This window comes from Myxine glutinosa, chromosome 5, assembly GCF_964187855.1.
Source record: "Myxine glutinosa chromosome 5, kmMyxGlut1.1, whole genome shotgun sequence".
NCBI classification, from domain to species: Eukaryota; Metazoa; Chordata; class Myxini; order Myxiniformes; family Myxinidae; genus Myxine; species Myxine glutinosa.
Genome location: NC_136265.1, coordinates 155878260 through 155898636, shown reverse-complemented (window position 1 = coordinate 155898636; position 20377 = coordinate 155878260). Strand labels below are relative to the sequence as shown.

Below are 20377 nucleotides of genomic sequence, written 5' to 3'. Positions count from 1 at the left end.
GTTTAAAGTTAGGTAGAGGGTTTAGGTAAATTGTTTGGATATTGACACCTGTGGTGCAGGTAGTGGCAAAGAAGTGCTTGGATGGGTGCATGAGTCTGTGGAATGGCTGGGCGTGTGGGCTTTGTTGGTGCGTATGGTTATTGGAGCACTCCGCCACTGGTAGTTTGTCGGCCAGGTGAGGCCGCAGGTAGGCTCCGGGAGCCAGTTAGGGTTATGAGTAGTGTTCAGTGGGGGCCGAGGATCCAGGAGAAGGACCCGGGTATCCCAATGCCAGAGAGGGCATCAGGGGGTGAGAGAGCCAGGAGGGGCCTTCCCCAATGTAGGTAGTCGCAAGGAGCAAGGTAAGCTCGGGTGGCGACTTCAGTGGCGGAGGTGTGCAGGTAGGTAGACTTGCTAGTGGAGCCGCACGACCCAGCCCCAAAATTGTGCAAAGGCACAGATTGAAAAATTGGGGAGTGAGACCCAAATTTGGAAGGCACCAGGTAGTCAATGGGAATCAGGTTTTTATCACCACATAGTTTAAAGATGCCATTTGGCAGGGCATGACCCTGGGTTAGTTTAAAAGTTAATGTCAGTGGAGTAGTTAGGATTTGAGGAATTCCCTTCGCGCCATCCACATCCATTCACCAAGGTGACAAAGCTCCGCACCAGCACCAAGTGCAATGATTTGAGTGAGTAAGACGCATCTCGACGTGAGAGTGACATTGTGGTTGGTTCCATCTCTTCCTTCCTGGGAGGGATTGGACGACAAATTCGGCTTAGAGGGGGATATGGGAGACAGGACGGAGTGACGCATTTGTAATTTGTAAATACAGGGAAGGGCAAGGGTAGGGTAAGCTGACATGGGGGGGTACGAACGGTTAGGGACGAGCTTGCTCTGCTCGCTCTCCCGTGCCCCTCATGCTCCATTGCCTTGATTGATGTGTACCCTTGCGCCCTTTCCTTTGCTACCTGTGCTTTGTCTCTCCTCCCCACCCATGGACCCACTTTGGAGGAGGAGTTGTGCAGCAGCCTCGAACTGTGTGGCTGCACCTTGCTACACCTGTGCAGCTGCACCTTGCTACGTCTGCGCTGCTGCACATTGCTACAGCTGTGCAGATGAACTGCGTGGTACTTTGCTGCCGTACTCTTTATTATAACTTTGCTGCACATGCACAGACACTTTGCTGCACCACATTACACATGGACCACACATTTTGTGGCTTTACACTTTGCTGAGCAGTCATTTGCTGCAAACTTACCTCGCATCTTCGGACCACTGGTTTTAAGTGGCATCAATGTCACGCAGTTGGACCACATTGGGTTGGCCCTGCTGACAAATAAAAACGAACATGTGTTCTTGTACATTTTATTCTTGGTGTGCCAGGAAAGAAGAACTTTAAGTTTTTATTGCACACAGAAGATGAAGCAAGAAGAAGATGCGGCCCAGCAGCAAATGGTGAACTGTGAACTCTTTTGATGAATGTGTTTTGTGTATTGGTGCATTGCTGTGCTTTTTCTCCCCTCCAATCTTCTTTCCACAAAAAGAACAGGTCCTGGGTTATAGAAATGTAAATACAGACTTGGCATTTAATATGGAATTTTTTTTTTTACTTGACTTGGGTTTACTTTCTTAACTCAGTATATCAATCTAGTGAGTTTATTTTACACTTTGGTGATTTATTTGTTAAAAGAACCATGTCACTGATTGTCTGTCGCAGCAAGAAGTCAACAACAGGATTATATCACAGGTGGCGTGGCAAAATGTACGGACAGGTGCATTTGATGATTGGCTTCACAGTCAGGTATACAAGGGTTGTTGCGTTCTGTATTAGTGGAAAACAACTGCTGCACGTCTCCAAAAGTTATTGCCGCTTCCTCTGGAGATGGTCCGTCAACTCGACAATGCTGTTTGTCATGGAGTGGTGGCTTTACGAAATTACGGCATGAAACAGCGTGCTATTGCTCGGCAGTATGGCATCACTCAAGGTCAGGTGTCAAAGATCCTGAAACGAAATGCTCAGAGGGGTGTCCCTACTCCAATACCGAGGCCAGGACGTCCCCGCAGAACCACAAGGAGGGATGATCACCAGCTGCACCGGTTAGTCCGCAATGGCCGTACCAAGTCAGCTAATCGGCTTAGGGCTGAGTGGCAGCAACTGACAAATGTGCCTGCATCCAGAAGGCTAGTCAACCAACGACTGGTTCATGCCAGCTATCGTGCCAGGCGTCCCCTGAGAAAGCCACGCCTGACCAGACAACACCGCCAGCGCCGATTGCAGTGGGCCAGAGAGCACCATCAATGGCAGCCAGGACACTGGAATCACGTGATCTTCAGTGACGAGTCTAGATTTCTGGTCTATCGTCAAGATGGCCGCCTCCGAGTGCGCAGACAAGTGCATGAAGCCTACAACAAAGATTGTATAGTGCCAAGAGTCCAAGCTGGAGGTGGTGGGGTGACCGTTTGGGCTGGTTTTCATGCAGGGGCAAAACTGACCTGGTTGTTCTGAATGGAAACCTGAACCAGTTCAAGCACAGGGCCATTCTGGAAGAAACATTGCTTCCATTTGCTCGTGCAGCTTTTCGAGGAAACTTTGTCTTCCACGATGACAATGCACGGCCTCATCGTGCTCGCATGATCCAACACTTTCTTGCTGACCGTGGTGTAGAGCATATGGAGTGGCCTGCCATGTCCCCGGATATGAATCCGATAGAGAACTTGTGGGCAGAATTAACGCGTCAAATCGACAACTTGGACCAGCAGCCTACCTCTGTGCATGAATTGCAGCAGGCTATTGTCACTGCATGGCAAGCGATTCCTGTCCAAACCTTGGCAAATCTCGTGAACAGCATGCCTCAACGTGTACGTGCTCTCCTGAATGCTCGTGGGGGTTACACGAAGTACTGAACTGTAATTTTACTGTCCGTAATCCCAGTCGTAATTTAACTTTTGTTTTTGTTTAAAAAAATTTGGCTAATGTGCAAAATAAAGAGATACTTCTGGAAAACGTACAGAAGTTTAACACAGTACTGTCCATGAATTGAGTTCGATATCAATTTACATCACTTTCAAGGATCAATTTATTTGTTTCGAAATGTCAAATGTGGTTTTTGTTTCTTTTAAAGGTCACATTAACAAAATCTAGAATAATTTCAACATAATTCCAATTAATTTTTGGTTCTAAGACATCTTGAAAGGTAAGTTCACCCCCACAAAAAAAAAATTCCATATTAAATGCCAAGTCTGTAATTAGGTTTTGTAATTGTAAATAATAGATGCTGCCCACCGGCTTTATGTTTAGTTTGAGAATTAATGCCGCAATTCGGTTAGTTGTGGGTGCGAGTCTGTTAGTTAGTTACACAACGCAGTAGGTGGGACATATCTAGTGTTGTAAAACTGTCACATACACGGGTTAGAGTAAATGTTAGGGGGAACCACATCTAAGTGTCACACGTAATTAAAAGGTAGTCCCAAGTCTTGCTCAAAACCGGTCGTTCCCACTTGGGTAGGTTCGACTCGGGGACGAGTCTGACGAGGGAGGGGGGCAATGCTGCGGTTTTGAGATGTGTACAGTAAAGTCAATAAAGGTTAAAGGTTTGCCCCCTATAGATAGTCACACAAGCAACATGTAGCCTCATTTCTAGTATAGTTATGTATTAGTATACAGTCACGTGAAAAAGTAAGTACACCCCGTGTAACGTTTTGACTTTTTCAACATATTTCAACATACAGCTATTTGATCTTCATTTCAACAATATTGATGGATAAAGGTGATATAATATCACAAATATCATGAAACATTTACATTTTGTAGTCCATTGTATAATTTAAATAAACATAAATGCAAATTTTGTATGTGGAAAAAGTAAGTACACCCCTACATTTATCACTACTTCAAATACCTAAAATTAGAATCAGGTGCACCAGCTCAGGTGCAAATGATTAGAACATCGTTGGAGAGGATCTTGGAGGAACCTGTCTCATTTAAACCTCAGACATTTAGTTTGGTTTGCTCTTTGTTGTTGAAGTGTGCGGCGTCACCATGCCTAGATCAAAAGAGCTCTCTAACGCCTTCAGAAAGAAGGTTATAGATGCCTACGAGTCTGGGAAGGGATTTAAAAAGATCTCCAAACAATTTGAAATCAATCATTCGACTGTCCGGAAGATCATCTGCAAGTGGAGAAGATTCCAAACAACTGCCAACTTGTTCAGGCCAGGCCACCCCACCAAGTTCAGCCCGAGCAGACCGCAAGATGCTGAAAGAAGTCTCTCAGAACCCCACAATGTCATCACGGGACCTACAGGTAGCTCTTGCCACTGTTGATGTCAAAGTGGACGAGTCTACCATTAGAAAGAGGCTGCACAAATTTGATCTACATGGGAGGTGTGCCAGGAGGAAACCTTTGCTGTCCAGAAAGAACATCAGGGCAAGACTAAAGTTTGCCAATGAACACCTAGGCAAAGACCAGCACTTCTGGAACAATGTGCTCTGGACAGATGAGTCAAAGGTAGAGCTATATGGCCACAGTACCAGAAGACATGTTTGGCGAAAACCAAAGACAGCATTTGACCACAAGAACCTGATACCAACTGTAAAGCATGGTGGTGGAAATATTATGGTTTGGGGCAGCTTTGCTGCATCAGGGCCTGGACAGCTCACCATCATAGAATCCACTATGAATTCTTCATTGTACTAGAGCGTGCTTGAGGATAATGTGAGGCCATCTGTCAGAAAGTTGAAGCTCAACTGAAGGTGGACCTTGCAACATGACAATGACCCTAAACATACCAGTAAATCCACCAAGGAATGGCTGAAAAGAAAGAAATGGAGGGTTCTGGAATGGCCAAGTCAAAGCCCGGATCTAAATCCCATCGAGATGTTGTGGGGGGATTTGAAACGAGCTGTGCATGCAAGAAACCCCTCAAACATCGCACAGCTGAAAGAATTCTGCATGGAGGAGTGGGCAAAAATTTCTCCCAGTCGATGTCAGAGACTGGTAGACAGTTATAAGAAATGCGTACTTGAGGTTGTTTCTGCCAAAGGGGGCAATACCACCTATTCAAGCAAGGGTGTACTTAGTTTTTCCACATGCAAAATTTGCATTTATGTTTATTTAAATTATACACTGGACTACAAAATGTAAATGTTTCATGATATTTGTTATATTATATCACCTTTATCTATCAATATTGTTGAAATGAAGATCAAATAGCTGGAGGTTGAAATATGTTGAAAAAGTCAAAACTTTACATGGGGTGTACTTACTTTTTCACATGAATGTATGTGAGAGTAGGCCCCTTCCAGTGTTAATCCTGCGTTGTGTAAAGACAGGAGGATAGGCCCTACTTCTACCAACCATTCCACGTTCATAGGCTCGATCCATTGCGGCTAAAAAAGCCCTGGTTGTGTTGGGCGCGAGTTAACACGAGGTGGGCCTCGGAAGGTGGAGGAGGGTTGAAGTCGGCGCAGCGGCGAGGCGATGACAGTAAGAATGAGCCACCAATCAGGGCTCACAGCATGTGGCTGCAGCACTGCGTCACAGGGCGTGGTTGGAACATTCGATCGGGCTAAGGGCGTGGCAATAAAACCCTTTGCGAAAAGCCCCCACCCCAGTTATGGGAGAGGTGCGCTGAAAGCAGTCGTGAGTTCTGAGTTCTAAGAAGGGAGAGGCGCTTAAAAGGACTGGCAGAGGAGAGAGAGGATGTGCTTGAAGTAAAGAGGATCAGCTCGCACTGTGTGAACTTGGTTACGAGGAATACGTGGGCGCAGCCAGGGCGTTCATAACTTGCGCGGTTCAGCCAAAGCGAGTGAACGCGGCTGAATAACCGCCAGCCGCGCTAAGTCCGCCCTCTACCGTTCACCCCGAGATTACCCGTTGGTTCGAGCGACACGATACGAGTTCCTGCCTTCGCCTACCTCCATCTTCGCGGGACGTGCCGGGGACCGTGGAGAGCCGGACGGGGCCGTTCCTGGACGACCAAGCCGGCGCGTTTGGCCTGAACATCATCCTGCCATCTGCAATCCCCGTGTGAGTGTGTTAGTCGGGCCCGTTGTCCTGGGGTATTAAGCATAAGACTGTCTAAGCTGCTCTGTGTCTCTTCATCCTTTGCTGTATATACGTGCCATAATAATTAAATTTATTTGTTCTTCTGAATTCGATCGTCTTTGTGATTTCTCCATTGACTAAGCGTGGCATGAGTAAAACCGCTTGAATCGGGTTCCACTATCTATAACGGTGCGGATCACGTGTCCGCAAACCACTCAGCGTATCACCATCACACGTGGTTTGTGCGAGGCTTACTTCCTCGCTTCCAGGGCAGCGCTAGTACTTAGGTACGAGCGAATTTGGTCCCGAAACCATATTTGGCGCTGTCCGGAAGGGACGTAATAGGTCTCCGGTCGCGCCAGGCTAGTAAAGACAAGGGGATTAATCCCCCCTTGATAAGGGGAGAAGGCCGGCGACAGATCCGCAACAATATATATATATATATATACATACATACAGTATATATACAATATATGGCCAAAAGTAAATGGACACCCCTTCAAATTAATGGATTTGGCTGTTTCAGCCATACCCATTGCTGACAGGTATATATAATCAAGCACACAGCCATGTGTGCAACATTGGCAGTAGAATGGGCCATACTGAAGAGCTCAGTGACTTTCAACATGGCATCGTTATCGGATGCTACCTTTCCAACAAGTCAGTTCGTCAAATTTCTGCCCTGCTAGAGCTGCCCCGGCCAACTGTAAGTGCTGCTTTTGTGAAGTGGAAACGTCTCGGAGCAACAACAGCTCAGCCTGGAAGTGGTAGGCCACACAAGCTCACAGAATAGGACCGCCGAGTGCTGACGCGCGTAGCGTGTAAAAATCGTCTGTCCTCGGTTGCAACACTCACTAACGAGTTTGAAACTGTCTCTGGAAGCAACGTCAGCACAACAACTGTCCGTCAGGAGCTTCATGAAATGGGTTTCCATGGCCAAGCAGCTGCACACAAGCTTAAGGTCACCATGCGCAATGCCAAGCGTCGGCTGGAGTGGTGTAAAGCTCGCTGCCATTGGACTCTGAAGCAGTGGAAACGCGTTCTCTGGAGTAATGAATCTCACTTCACCATCTGGCAGTCCGACAGACAAATCTGGGTTTGGCTGATGCCAGGAGAATGCTATCTGCCCGAATGCATAGTGCCAACTGTAAAGCTTGGCGGAGGAGGAATATGGTCTGGGGCTGCTTTTCATGGTTCAGGACTAGGTCCCCTAGTTCCAGTGAAGGGAAATCTTAACGCTACAGCATACAATGACATTCTAGATGTGTGCTTCCAACTTTGGGGCAACAGTTTATGGAAGACCCTTTCCTGTTTCAGCATGACAATGCCTCCGTGCACAAAGCGAAGTCCATACAAAAATGGTTTGTCGAGATCGGTGTGGAAGAACTTGACTGGCCTGCACAGGGCCCTGACCTCAACCCCACCGAACACCTTTGGGATGAATTGGAATGCCGACTGTGAGCCAGGCCTAATCGCCTAACATCAGTGCCCGACCTCACTAATGCTCTTGTGGCTGAATGGAGGCAAATCCCCACACCCATTTTCCAACATCTAATGGAAAGCTTTTCCAGAAGAGTGGAGGCTGTTATAGCAGCCATTGGGGGACCAACTCAATATTAATGCCCATGATTTTGGAATGAGATGATCGATGAGCACTTATGGGTGTGATGTTGACGTGTCCACATACTTTTGGCCATATCGTGTGTATATATATATTGTTATGGATTCATCACTTCCGTTGTGGTTTTCACCCACTTGACATATTTCTGATATTAGGTACTATTATTATCTTCAAAAGGTTTATTGTTCATGAACAATTATCAAAAGTTAAAAAAGGTTAACTTTAAAATGATACAGGAAACCGAACCGGAAGACGACGAGAGGGAGGAAGAAAAGGTGTGACGAGAAAAGTCGGAGAAGACGCGTGTCTTGAAGCTCCGGAGCGAGCGTGATCGAACAAACGTCACGAGTGACCTTTGAGTTTCCTTGAAAGGAATATCCTGCGATAGGTGTTATCGCTGGAGGATTGAGAAACCTGCGTAGTCAGGTATAGGCGTTGAGGCTCCGAAGAATCCCCCAACCAGGTCGCTTCGACTCAAGTAAGAGCCGTCGGCAATTTTGAACCTCGTGCGTTGTTCACTGAAAAAGGTTATGCTCCGCGTCAGCTTGTCTCACCCTACGGTCGTTTGCCGGGGATGTGTGTGTGCAAAAGCGGCGTTTGAAGATTACGTTGCGGTTCGCTGATTGAACTGTGAACGTGCACGTCTGGATCGCGCCTTTGGGATTTACCTTTTCGCCGCCAGTTTGCTGTGGGTTTGGACCACGGGACTGTCCACGCTTTGCCTACACCTCACTACTCGCCTCATCCCCTCTTCGCCGGGATCACCTTTGAGTTATAGAGACATTGAGGAGTGTTCTTTTCCATTCACTGGGAGCGCAGTGAGTTATCTTACTTTAGCAGATGGTACCATCTTAAGGTATATTGAGTGCACTTTGATTGCTATTGGTTGTACCGTTATTCTTTTGTGTGATTTTTAATACAACATCTGTTCGTTTATAATCCTTGGTGTGGTTTCAATATTGATTACTGACACAGAATAACATATTTTTCTGCCGTGGCTCCTCTCGGGGTTCGGAGGTATACCGAGACCAGGAGGTCGGGGAGGAACACGTAACAGAAATTGGGGGCTTGTCCAATTGGCTCATGGGCTCGAAATTGGGTCTTCGTCTGGGATTAAAAATTCCCTAATAACATTCATTCGGGATTGACCCAGATTGAAATTGGGGGCTAGTACTGTGGAGAAATTGGGGGCTCGGCTTTGCTGATTAAATTCCCTAAATCTCGTACTGTGGATTAAATTCCCTAAATTTCGTCCGGGAAAGAATTCCCTAACATTCCCAGAATTCCCAAATTTGGAAATTTTTCCAAATTTTTCCAAAAATTGGAAGATTTTGTGTGAAGGTTAACAGGTGTTAACGGATAGTCACCACGGTGTTTGACGCAGGAAAGTTTGCAGCGTCCCCTAGTGAGGCACAGTTCCAAGTATTAAAAAAATCGGACCTCTTGGTATTGGCCAGACATTTTAGCTTGGAGGTCCGAGCGAATATGAGGAAAGCAGAGATTGGTGATAGAATCTCTGGTGGGACAAGGAACATGGGAAGAGGTAGCCTTGGATTGGTTATCCGAACAAGAAAATGTGGAGCTCTGGAAAATGGAGATGCAATTGCAGAGCCAGGAAAGGTTAAAAGCAGAGGAAAGGAGAGCTGCAAGAGAACTCGAGGAAAGAAAAGCAGACGAAAGGAGAGTTGAACGAGAACTCCAGGAAAGGTTAGAAGAGAAAAAAGCAGAGGAGAGAAAAGCCGAAAGGGAGTTAAAGGAACGGGACTTGGCGCTTCAGCATAAAATTAAACTCAAGGAGCTGGATTTAATGAAAGAACGGGGACAGGTACCATCCATTCCGACTGGTTCGACACCTAGTCAGAACACCTGGGATGTTAGCAGACATGTGAGGCTGGTTCCACCCTTCAATGAAAAGGAGGTAGCCAATTTTTTTCACACTTTGAGAAAGTGGCTAAAATGGCCTGAGGAGTCCTGGACCATGTTAGTGCAAAGTGTTCTGGTGGGTAAAGCTCAAGATATTTATTCGGCTTTACCGATTGACCAATGTGCAGATTATGAGCTGGTGAAGAAAACCATTCTCAAAGCCTATGAATTGGTCCCTGAAGCTTACCGGCAAAAATTCCGGAATGCCAGGAAGAGGGAGAGTGAGACCCATGTGGAGTTTGCCAGAATGAAAGAAACCATGTTTGATCGGTGGTGCGATTCAAAAGGGGTTGGGAAAGACTTCGAACTATTCCGACAATTGATCCTGGTGGAGGAATTCCAACAGTGTGTCCACGTGGACATTAAAGTACATCTGGAGGAAAGGAAAGTACCAAAGTTGTATGAGGCAGCAACCATGGCAGATGACTATGCCTTAACACACAGGATGGGGTTCCACAAACCTAACTTCTCACCTAGACTTAACCAGGGGAGCTATGGTACATCCGGTGCGGAGAACGAAAATTCATGGGGGCGGCCTCGAGATGACTATGAGGACAACTCTGATACCACAACTTTTAGAAATCAGAAGATGACGGTTCCAAGACAGACCTATCTTCCGGGGGGCTCGAGGCAGACCACGAGGTTCTCCTCCGGGCCTACTTGCGCTTTTTGCAAGAAACCTGGACACTTGAGGTCCCACTGTTATGCTCTGGAAAGGGAAAATCAGGAGCAGAGTCCGACTAGTACAACTCCGAATGCAATGGCAAATGTGAGAAATCGCCCTCAAACGGGTTACCAACCATTTATTCCAGAGGGGTTTGTGTCACTGGATGGAGACTCGACTAACCAGAGACCTGTTAGGGTATTGAGGGACACAGGAGCACATCAATCGTTAATGCTTGAAGGCATTTTGCCATTGTCAGAGGAGACGGCAACTGGTGATAGTGTTCGTTTACAGGGGATTGGTGGCTGTGTTAGAGCTCCACTCCATGTCATCCATTTGGAGTCTGATTTGGTGTCAGGACCGGTCACCGTAGGTTTACAAGCCACTCTTCCTGTTGAGGGAGTATCTTTTGTTATCGGTAATGATTTGGCCGGTGGTCAAGTTTCTGGTAACCCGATGGTTGTTAAAAAGCCCAGTAGGGAAAATAACACCACACCCGTCGGAGATGGCGGCAAATTTGGCAAGCTATTTGTAGGTGGACTGAACTTCAAAACAAAGGAAGAAGTTCTGACCTCTGTCTTCAGCAAATATGGACCGCTTTTGGAAGTGCGGCTGGTAAAAGACGGAAACGCAAAAGTCAAGAGGGTTTGGCTTTGTCACGTTTGAAAACACAAAGGACGCCAAAGAGGCAGAGAAGGATTGGAATGGCAAGGATTTGGATGGTCGGACCATAGCCGTAGAGAAGGCAGGCCGTAGGCGTCGAGGGGGCTACAGAAGAGGAAAACGTGGCGGTAGTTTTGGTGGTGGAGGCAGTCGATATTACTATGGAGGCTCCCAGAGTTACGGCAGCTCCCGAAGGAATGATTATCAGGGTAGTGGCCGAGAAGGAGACCGCTATTCACGTGACTACAGTGACATGCGGTCCAACCGTGATTATTACGAAAGTTAGAAAGAGTTGAAGCACTGAATGCTGCGGAGCAGCCGAGCCAAAATTCCTACACGGATTAACCGTGAACGCCACGTTCCTAAAGGCGTCCATGTAGTGAACTTTCCTGCACGGACTAACCGTGAACTCCACGCTCCTAAAGGCGTCCATGTAGTGAATACTTCCAGGCCTCACCACCCAACCACCATGGAACCTGGCTTTCAGCTCGGGCTCCCGGGAAAAGTGCTATAGATTTGCTGGCCTTTGGGTTTTTGATCACAACCCCTTAACCTTCATTCAAAAGAATTGAAAAGTAAAATCCGAGGGTGATGAGATGGAGTTTGGCTTTGCAGGAGTCCAACTGGGAAATTGAACATGTAAAGGGCAGGAACACTGTCGTTGCTGATGCTTTGTCCAGAGTGAATTAACTTTGGAAATCTCTGGGGGTTGTGTGAAATTGCGTCACTTTATTTTTGGGAGATTGATAATTGTTGCTCATGGGAATTGATGATTTGGTTGTGAGTTTACTGTTGTTTGTTTAAAGGGTGTGCCTGCAAAGAAAGAAATATATATATATATATATACAGTCATGTGAAAAAGTAAGTGCACACCATGTAAAGTTTTGACTTTTTCAACATACAGCTGTTTGATCTTCATTTCAACAATATTGATAGATAAAGGTGATATAATATAACAAATATCATGAAACATTTACATTTTGTAGTCCATTGTATAATTTAAATTAACATGAATGCAAATTTCACATGTGGAAAAAGTAAGTACACCCCATGTAAACTTTTGACTTTTTCAACATATTTCAACATACAGCTATTTGATCTTAATTTTTTTTTTTTTTTTTTTTTTGTATACAAGATCGAGGCTCGTGAAAGAGCGAACATTAATCACACAGAAAGACAAACAGACACATAAAACAAATAACATCGGGAGCGGTAGACAAGATGGGGAGAGAGGGGGAAGGACACAAACACAACATTTGAGAGCAGGGACCGAGAGAAATGGAGACATCGAGAGATCTGTGGGAGGGAGAGGGCTTTGGGGGGGAGGCATGTGAAGGGGGGAGGGGGGGTGGGAGAGGTATAAACATATGGACACTGCCAGGATTTCCAGGAAAGAAGTTGGAATTTCAAACAAGGTGGATCTGGGGTGAATTAGTGGGGGTAGAAAAGATCAAGGTTTTGGATGGGGGAAGATAAGAGATGGTGGTGAACAGCTGTTTTAAAGACCTGGAGGGAGGAGTGTGGGAGTTTGTTCCAGAGGCGGGAGAAAAGAGGAATGAAAGAGTGAAGGTGAGCAGAGAGCCGAGATTTCGGCAGTTTAACCATCAGAGGGTTGCTGGCAGATCTTGTGCGACCTGTAGGAATATTTGGGGGACAGAGCACAGAGAGAGCTGGGGGAGCAAGGCCGGAGAGGAGTCGGTAGAAGACAGAAAGACCACCTACCTGCCTGCGGTGAGTGAGTGAAAGGCCCTCAGAGATAGCTTCATTGCGGGAGATTCCAATGATTTTGAAAGCTTTGGATTCAACAGCGTGAAGCCGAGCCAGGTGTGAGGCAGGAGCACCAGCCCATAGGGGAGAACAGTATTCCATTGAGCTGCGGATGAAAGCCTTGTATGTGGTGAGGAGCTCAGGTGTGCCGAGGAAGGACTTCGCACGACGGAGGATGCCCAGTCGGCGACTGGCTTTGGAGGGCAGCTTGGAAATGTGGTTTTCCCAAGAAAGATCATGGCAGATAGTGAGACTCAAAAGCTTGAGCGACAGAACTTCTTGGAGAGGATTGTTGAGAAAGTAGATGGGAGGGTTGTCCAGTCGATCTTTTCGGAGAGACATAGTAAGAGAGTGAGATTTGTCAGGATTGAAAGACATGTTCCACTTGTTTGACCAGTCTGTGATTTTGTCCAGGTCTTCAGAGAGTGAGGAGGCTGCAGACTGCCGATCTGAGGGAAGAGGAATGGAGCGGCAGAGAGTGGAGTCATCAGCAAAGAGATAGAGAGGATTTTCCAGAGAGTCGGAGAGATCATTGATAAAGACCAGAAAAAGCACAGGGCCCAGCACACTTCCTTGGGGAACTCCAGCCTGAACAGGAAGGGGAGATGAGAGAAATCCATTCAGGGCCACACGTTGACTACGACCAGAGAGGAAGTCCGCAAGCCATGCATGGAGATTTCCATGGATACCATAGGAGGAGAGTTTGGTGAGCAGAGCTGTGTGCCAGACCGTATCAAAGGCCCGTGATATGTCAAGGGAGACAGCTCTGATTTCCTGTTTGGCATTGAGGACCTCCATCCATTGTTGAGACAGCAGAAGCAGCATGTCCAGAGTAGAGTGACCTGGTCTGAAACCAAATTGATGATCAGAGATCAAGCCATTGGAGAAGAGGAAAGATTTCATATCCGAAGCAATGATGGATTCCATGACTTTGCTGATAATTGGGAGCAGGCTGATTGGTCTGTAGTTGCAAGGATCTGTTTTTGCACCTTTTTTGTGTAAAGCGGTAATGTTAGCTGATTTCCAGGATGCTGGCAGATGACCTTGAGCAAAAGATAGGGTGAAAAGAACAGAGAGAGGGTGAGATAGAGCGGCAGAGCAGGATTTTAGGACCCGTGGGCTGATGCCGTCTGGTCCAGTTGCAGAATCAGAGTCGAGGTTTGACAAAAACTCCTCCACCTTGTCAGGAGAGAAGGACACAGAGTCCAGGAGCAGTTGGGTTCGACTGGGAAAGGTGGGAACAGAGAGAGATGGGTTTGGGACTAAGGATTTTGAGGCGAACACAGAGTTGAGGCATTCGGCTTTGTCACGTGCGATGTCAACTGTGTGGCCATTTGAGGTAAGGGAGGGGATGGAGGGGGAACAAACACCATTTCAACAATACTATAATATACAATACTATAATCAATATTTCAACAATATTGATAGATAAAGGTGATATAATATAACAAATATCATGAAACATTTACATTTTGTAGTCCATTGTATAATTTAAATAAACATAAATGCAAATTTCGCATGTGGAAAAAGTAAGTACACCCCATGAAATGTTTTTTTAAATCTTTTTAACATATGTGGACATATCAATATTTGATCTTCATTTAAACAGTATCTATAGATAAAGGTGATTTAATTGAACAAAAAACAATGAGAAATTGACTTTGCAATAATTTATTCAACAAAAAATTAACAGAGATGCCATTTCCTTCTGTGGAAAAAGTAAGTACACCCTTGGCTCTAATAGGTGGTATTGCCCCCTTTGGCAGAAACAACCTCAAGTAGGCGTTTCTTATAACTGTCTACCAGTCTCTGACATCAACTGGGAGAAATTTTTGCCCACTCCTCCATGCAGAATTCTTTCAGCTGTGTGATGTTTGAGGGGTTTCTTGCATGCACAGCTCGTTTCAAATCCCCCCCACAACATCTCGATTGGATTTAGATCCGGGCTTTGACTTGGCCATTCCAGAACCCTCCATTTCTTTCTTTTCAGCAATTCCTTGGTGGATTTAATGGTATGTTTAGGGTCATTGTCATGTTGCAAGGTCCACCTTCGGTTGAGGTTCAACTTTCCGACAGAAGGCCTCACATTATCCTCAAGCACCCTCTTGTACAATGAGGAATTCATAGTGGATTCTATGATGGTTAGCTACCCAGGCCCTGATGCAGCAAAGCTGCCCCAAACCATAATATTTCCACCACCATGCTTTACAGTTGGTATCAGGTTCTTGTGGTCAAATGCTGTCTTTGGTTTTCGCCAAACATGTCTTCTGGTACTTTGGCCAAATAGCTCTACCTTTGACTCATCTGTCCAGAGCACATTTTTCCAGAAGTGCTGGTCTTTGCTTTGGTGTTGATTGGCAAACTTTAGTCTTGCCCTGATGTTCTTTCTGGACAGCAAAGGTTCCCTCCTGGCACATCTCCCATGTAGATCAAATTTGTGCATCCTCTTTCTAATGGTAGACTCGTGCACTTTGACATCAACAGTGGCAAGAGCTACCTGTAGGTCCCGTGATGACATTCTGGGGTTCTTAGAGACTTCTTTCAGCATCTTGCGGTCTGCTCTCGGGCTGAACTTGCTGGGGCGGCCTGGCCTGAACATGTTGGCAGTTGTTTGGCATCCTCTCCCCTTGTAGATGATCTTCCGGACAGTCGAATGATTGATTTCAAATTGTTTGCAGATCTTTTTCAATCCCTTCCCAGACTCGTAGGCATCTATAACCTTCTTTCTGAAGGCCTCAGAGAGCTCTTTTGATCTTGGCATGGTGAAGCCGCACACTTCAACAACAAAGAGCAATCCAAACTAAATGTCTGAGGTTTAAATAAGACAGGTTCCTCCAAGATCCTTTCCAACGATGTTCTTATCATAATCATTTGCACCTGAGCTGGTGCACCTGATTCTAATTTTCGGTATTTGAAGTAGTGATAAATGTCGGGGTGGACTTACTTTTTCCACATGCGAAATTTGCATTCATGTTTATTTAAATTATACAATGGACTACAAAATGTAAATGTTTCATAATATTTGTTATATTATATCTCCTTTATCTATCAATATTGTTGAAATGAAGATCAAATAGCTGTATGTTGAAATATATTGAAAAAGTCAAAAGTTTACATGGGGTGTACTTACTTTTTCACGTGACTGTATATAATATATATATATATATTTATTTATTTATTTATACACACACATTCAGCTTTCTAAGCTTTTCAAATAATCTCCTTCAGGTTTCGGTTCCCAAAGCATTCGTTACCAAAGATGACAGACAGGGAAATCGCTGTGAAGTCACATTGTTTGATGATACCACGGCTGCATTTTTCCTGATTTTGTGAGTAATACAGAATGCACAGCTGATAATAATGCTATAATGAAGCTTGATGGCATTAACAGAAAGTCACGTGTTTGCTGTGCTCCATATTTTGTTTGTTTCTGTTGCCTGTAGGTGGGATAGAGAGATGATTACACTTGCCCAGTCCTGGGCTGCACGAGAAACAGGTTGTAATTACGTTATTGTAATCCACCAGAGTTTTAAGTCTCATTGCAATGCCTTTATACTTGCATTGATCGACTAGCTTGCATGTTACTTAAATAACATTACAGTTATTTTACAAAGTTATTTAAACTCTTGCCAGCTCTAACCTATATTTTGTGCCTAATTGGATCAATGTAGAAAAAAAAAAAATACACCTTTAGAGGCCATTTTCCCCCACAAAGCGGGGGTTGGCCTTTTTCGGGAACCGTGGTTGTTGTTGTTTTTTTGGTCCCCTTTTTGAAGCAATGTTTTATGGCCGGATGCCCTTCCTGCCACCAACCTTGTTAGTCGCCTTTGACGACAAACAGGGAATTACCAGTGAACTGGTACTCAATTAGCCGACCTCGGAAGGATGACAGGCTGAGTCAACCCCCCTGGCGTTAATTCAGCGATCGACCAGGATTCGAACCCAGGATCCTAGGATCCTAAGCCGGTACCCTGACCGCTAAGCCAACACCAGGCTTGTATCAATGTAATTGTATCAATGTAGGATTGAAGCTATTATATTTTAAAATCCTGCAGTTTATGTGTCACACAAAAGTCGAGTTTATAAATTTTTCCGTGGTTGCTGATGTCTTCATCAGTATCCTGCTATGGAGTAGCCACCTGTAGCCACATGGTACATTCACAACTATGGAAATTTCATTGCCTGTTGTGAGCACGAACAACATGCACAAAATCCAGAACCACTGCTCACCTCCACTCATTTGTTCCTTTTTTTTTTTTACCTCCACCACCAAAGGTGGAGGAAGGTTAATTTTTCACCCTTTTGTTTGTGTGCATGATATCTCAAAAAGTTGTGGACAGATTCAGATGACATTTGGTGGACAGGTTGGATGTGTGACTAGGACAAATTGATTAGATTTTGGTGAAGGTCCAGATCTGGGATCTGGATATGATATTTTCTTTAATCTTTAAAGTGATTATTCACCATTGAGAAATGGGGCCAAAAATATATCTCAAAAAGTTGTGGACGAGTTATGGCAAAACATGGGGTACGAGTTGGTTAGGTGACCAGAACAAACTTGTTAGATTTTCGTTTGGGTCCGAATCCAGATCCGGCCTATCGGCAGGATACACAAAATGGACTAATCAGCCTGGCGGAGGTATGCGTGCTACTGAATGCCCTTCCTAGTTCCCACCTGTGGAATCAACTCCTACACTCTGTCCAAGCTCATTCTTCCCTCCAGGTCTTGAAGGCAACTGTTCACCACCATCTCAAATCATCCCCCATCCAAAACTATGGTTTTCTTTGGTTCAAAACTATGGTTTGTTTCAACTATGGCTTGTATGGTTCAAACTATGGTTTGTATGGTTCAAATTATGGTATACTAGCAGAAGTACCCGGCATTGCCGGGCGGGGGAGGGGAGGGGGAAAGGGAGGGGAGGGGAGGGGAACGGGGGGGGGGAGCGAGCCCCTTGGCAAAGCGAGCGATTTTTTTTTTCATAGCGTCATAGCATTCATAGCGTCATATCGTTCATAGCGTCATAGCGTTCATAGCGTTTCATAGCGTCATAGCGATTTTTTTTTTCATAGCGTCATAGCGTTTCATAGCATCATAGCGATTTTATTTTTCATAGCGTCATATCGTTCATAGCGTCATAGCGTCATCACGTGATCGCTCTGAGCGAGCTCTGAGCGTCATAGCGATTTTTTTTTCATAGCGTCATAGCGTTCATAGCGTCATAGCATCATCACGTGATCGCTCTGAGGCGAATCAGCGCCCACCTGCTCTGATTCCGTTGATTCCGTGCTCTGAAATGCGCTGAGGTAAATATGAATAAAAAATATGGATCGTCAAATATTTTGAGTTCGGCCATGTTCGTCCCAGGCTCAATGGCCATGTCTATGCCAAATATCAAGCACGTAAGCCTCTCCGTTTAGGAGTCTATCGGTAACATTACACACACACACACACAAACTGTGTTTTATATATATAGATGTTTCAAACTATGGTTCAAAAGTATGGTTTTAAAATCAAAACTATGATTTTCGCAGCAGATGTGCGTGTGTCATTTGATCGTTTCCGACAAACAATGATCGCTTCAGCGATCTCTTCTCCACCCGTTAAACCACCCTCAACCCTCCCCAAGTTTGCTTCTGTATCCATCTTCTCCACCCTTGTGTTCTTCCTTACCCTGCATCACTACACACATCCCTTAGTTGTCCATCTCCTTCTATGTCCCCCCTTCTCCTGCTGTTCTTTTTGCTGTGTCTCCAATCATCCGGAGCTTGATGGAGCTTGATGGTCTCCAATCTCCAATCCTAAAAAGGTTGTGTGTCAATGACTTTTTTGTGCAGTGATTTTCGCAGCAGATGTGCGTGTGTCATTTGATCGTTTCCGACAAACGATGATCGCTACAGCGATCTCGAGGACCATTATCACCACTAATCCGAGTGAGTGACCCACATAATATAATCATACTTGGCAGTAACACCAACCCCCTTTTGTATCATGAGCTGAAGAACACCGCTGGATTTGCATTCTCTTCATTCCCATCCCCCCCCCCCCCCCCTCCCCCAATTTCCCACCCCACACCCCTGACCCCACTCCCTCAGATACTGATGAAGCTCAAGTCTTGTTCACCTATGCCAAAGACTATTATTCCTCTGCTACTGCTGAAGACGAATTGCTTATGAAGAGTAATCAAGAAGACTGTAAGTGTTCTGTTTGCTATGCACTGTCATATCCTCATCCTTATGATCAAGATTTTATGAAACTACTTTGTTGCTCACACAGCTAGGGTTAACTGCTTCATATTGGCATTATAATAGGTTTTTGTCTATATGGAGCAACAAATTTGTCTATATGGAGCAACTGGTCTGTATGGAGCAACACATTTCTTACTCTAAAGTGAATGTGGCTTCTGTAAAGACACCAAAATATTTCCCCCCCACACTCCCCGCCCCCCCCCCCCCCAAAAAAAAACGTTTGTACGCACATACGTATAGTTTCAAGAATGTTTATGATCTTTTTTTCACATGTTCACCATTCTTTTGCAATACATGGTTGGAGCCACTTTGAAACAATGGGACATTTACATTGTTTTCTGACTACCTTTTCTGTTCTTTTATATTCTGACGTATACAAACCAAGGCTCATGGAAGAGCTAGAACACAGAATGGATCAGAACGCAGCAGAACAAAAGAGGAACAATAGCGGGGGGAGGGGGCGGAGCACATCAACTGCAGGGTTGCAGTACAAAATCGAGGGAGATTTGGACGAACAATAGGTGTAGTGGAACTGAAGAATTAGAAGAAGAAGAAGAAGAGGGTATTCTGGGGTGTGGTGATCTAATGCATGCTGGATATAGTCGAGCGCTCTTTGTGTGAAGAGAGAATTACGCATTCTGAACGCACCATGTTCTGGTCTGCGCTGCATTCATCTTGGGAAGACCAGATCGATAGCTTGGTCTTTATACTATGCTTGAGTAAACTTTATACTTATACTTTATACGATTCAATAACTAATACGTTCATTGCTTGTGTGCCTAGGACTTGTGTGAATCGATTTCAATAAAGCCTCACTTCTGTGAACGAGGTCTTGGATGAATTCAATTACAATAGGTGTGCGGAGGAATGAGGGGTAGGGGTGAATGCACGCGGTGGACAAGATGGGTACAGCAGCAAGCTCTCAGGAAGGAAAAACTAGAAATTTGGAAAGTTGTGCGATTGGGGGTTGGAGGAAGGGGGTTAACAGGTGCAGAAAATATTATGGTTTTGGATTGGGGACAGTCTGAGATGGTGGTGACTGTCTGGAAGACCTGGAGGGAAGAATTAGATTGAAGAGAATGTGGAAGTTGATTCCCCAGGTGGGAAAAAGAAAGAATGAATGAATGAAGGTGAGCAGTGATTCCGGATTTTGGGAGATTCACCAGAAGGGGGTTGATGGTGGACCACGTGTGCCCTGCAGAAAACGGGAGGAGGGCGTGGTGAGGGGGGTGGGGGGGGGGGGGATGTAATGCACAGCAAGAGCAGAGTGTGCAAGACCAGAGAGGAGGTGGTAGAAGACAGAAAGAGACAGACCTGTCTGCTATGTCGACGTGATAAGCCTTTAGACTCAGCTTCATCGTGGGAGATTCCAATAATCTTGAAGGCCTTGGTTTCCACAGCATTCATCTGAGCAAGGTGTGAGGCAGGGGCACCAACTCAGAAAGGAGAGCAGTGCTCCATCAAGC

At 45.4% G+C, this 20377-nt stretch overlaps 1 protein-coding gene across 2 annotated transcripts in view; it reads left to right on the top strand.

Moving 5' to 3' along the window:
* The window catches only part of MEIOB (meiosis specific with OB-fold), a 75483-nt gene that overhangs the window by 26079 nt on the left and 29027 nt on the right, over positions 1-20377 (top strand). For both annotated transcript variants that reach the window (XM_078778883.1, XM_078778882.1), the window contains 4 exons: positions 15894-15994; positions 16109-16161; positions 18501-18596; positions 18759-18857. In XM_078778883.1, coding sequence (XP_078635009.1) covers positions 15894-15994; positions 16109-16161; positions 18501-18596; positions 18759-18857 — 349 coding nt within the window. The remainder of the gene's footprint in view (positions 1-15893; positions 15995-16108; positions 16162-18500; positions 18597-18758; positions 18858-20377) is intronic.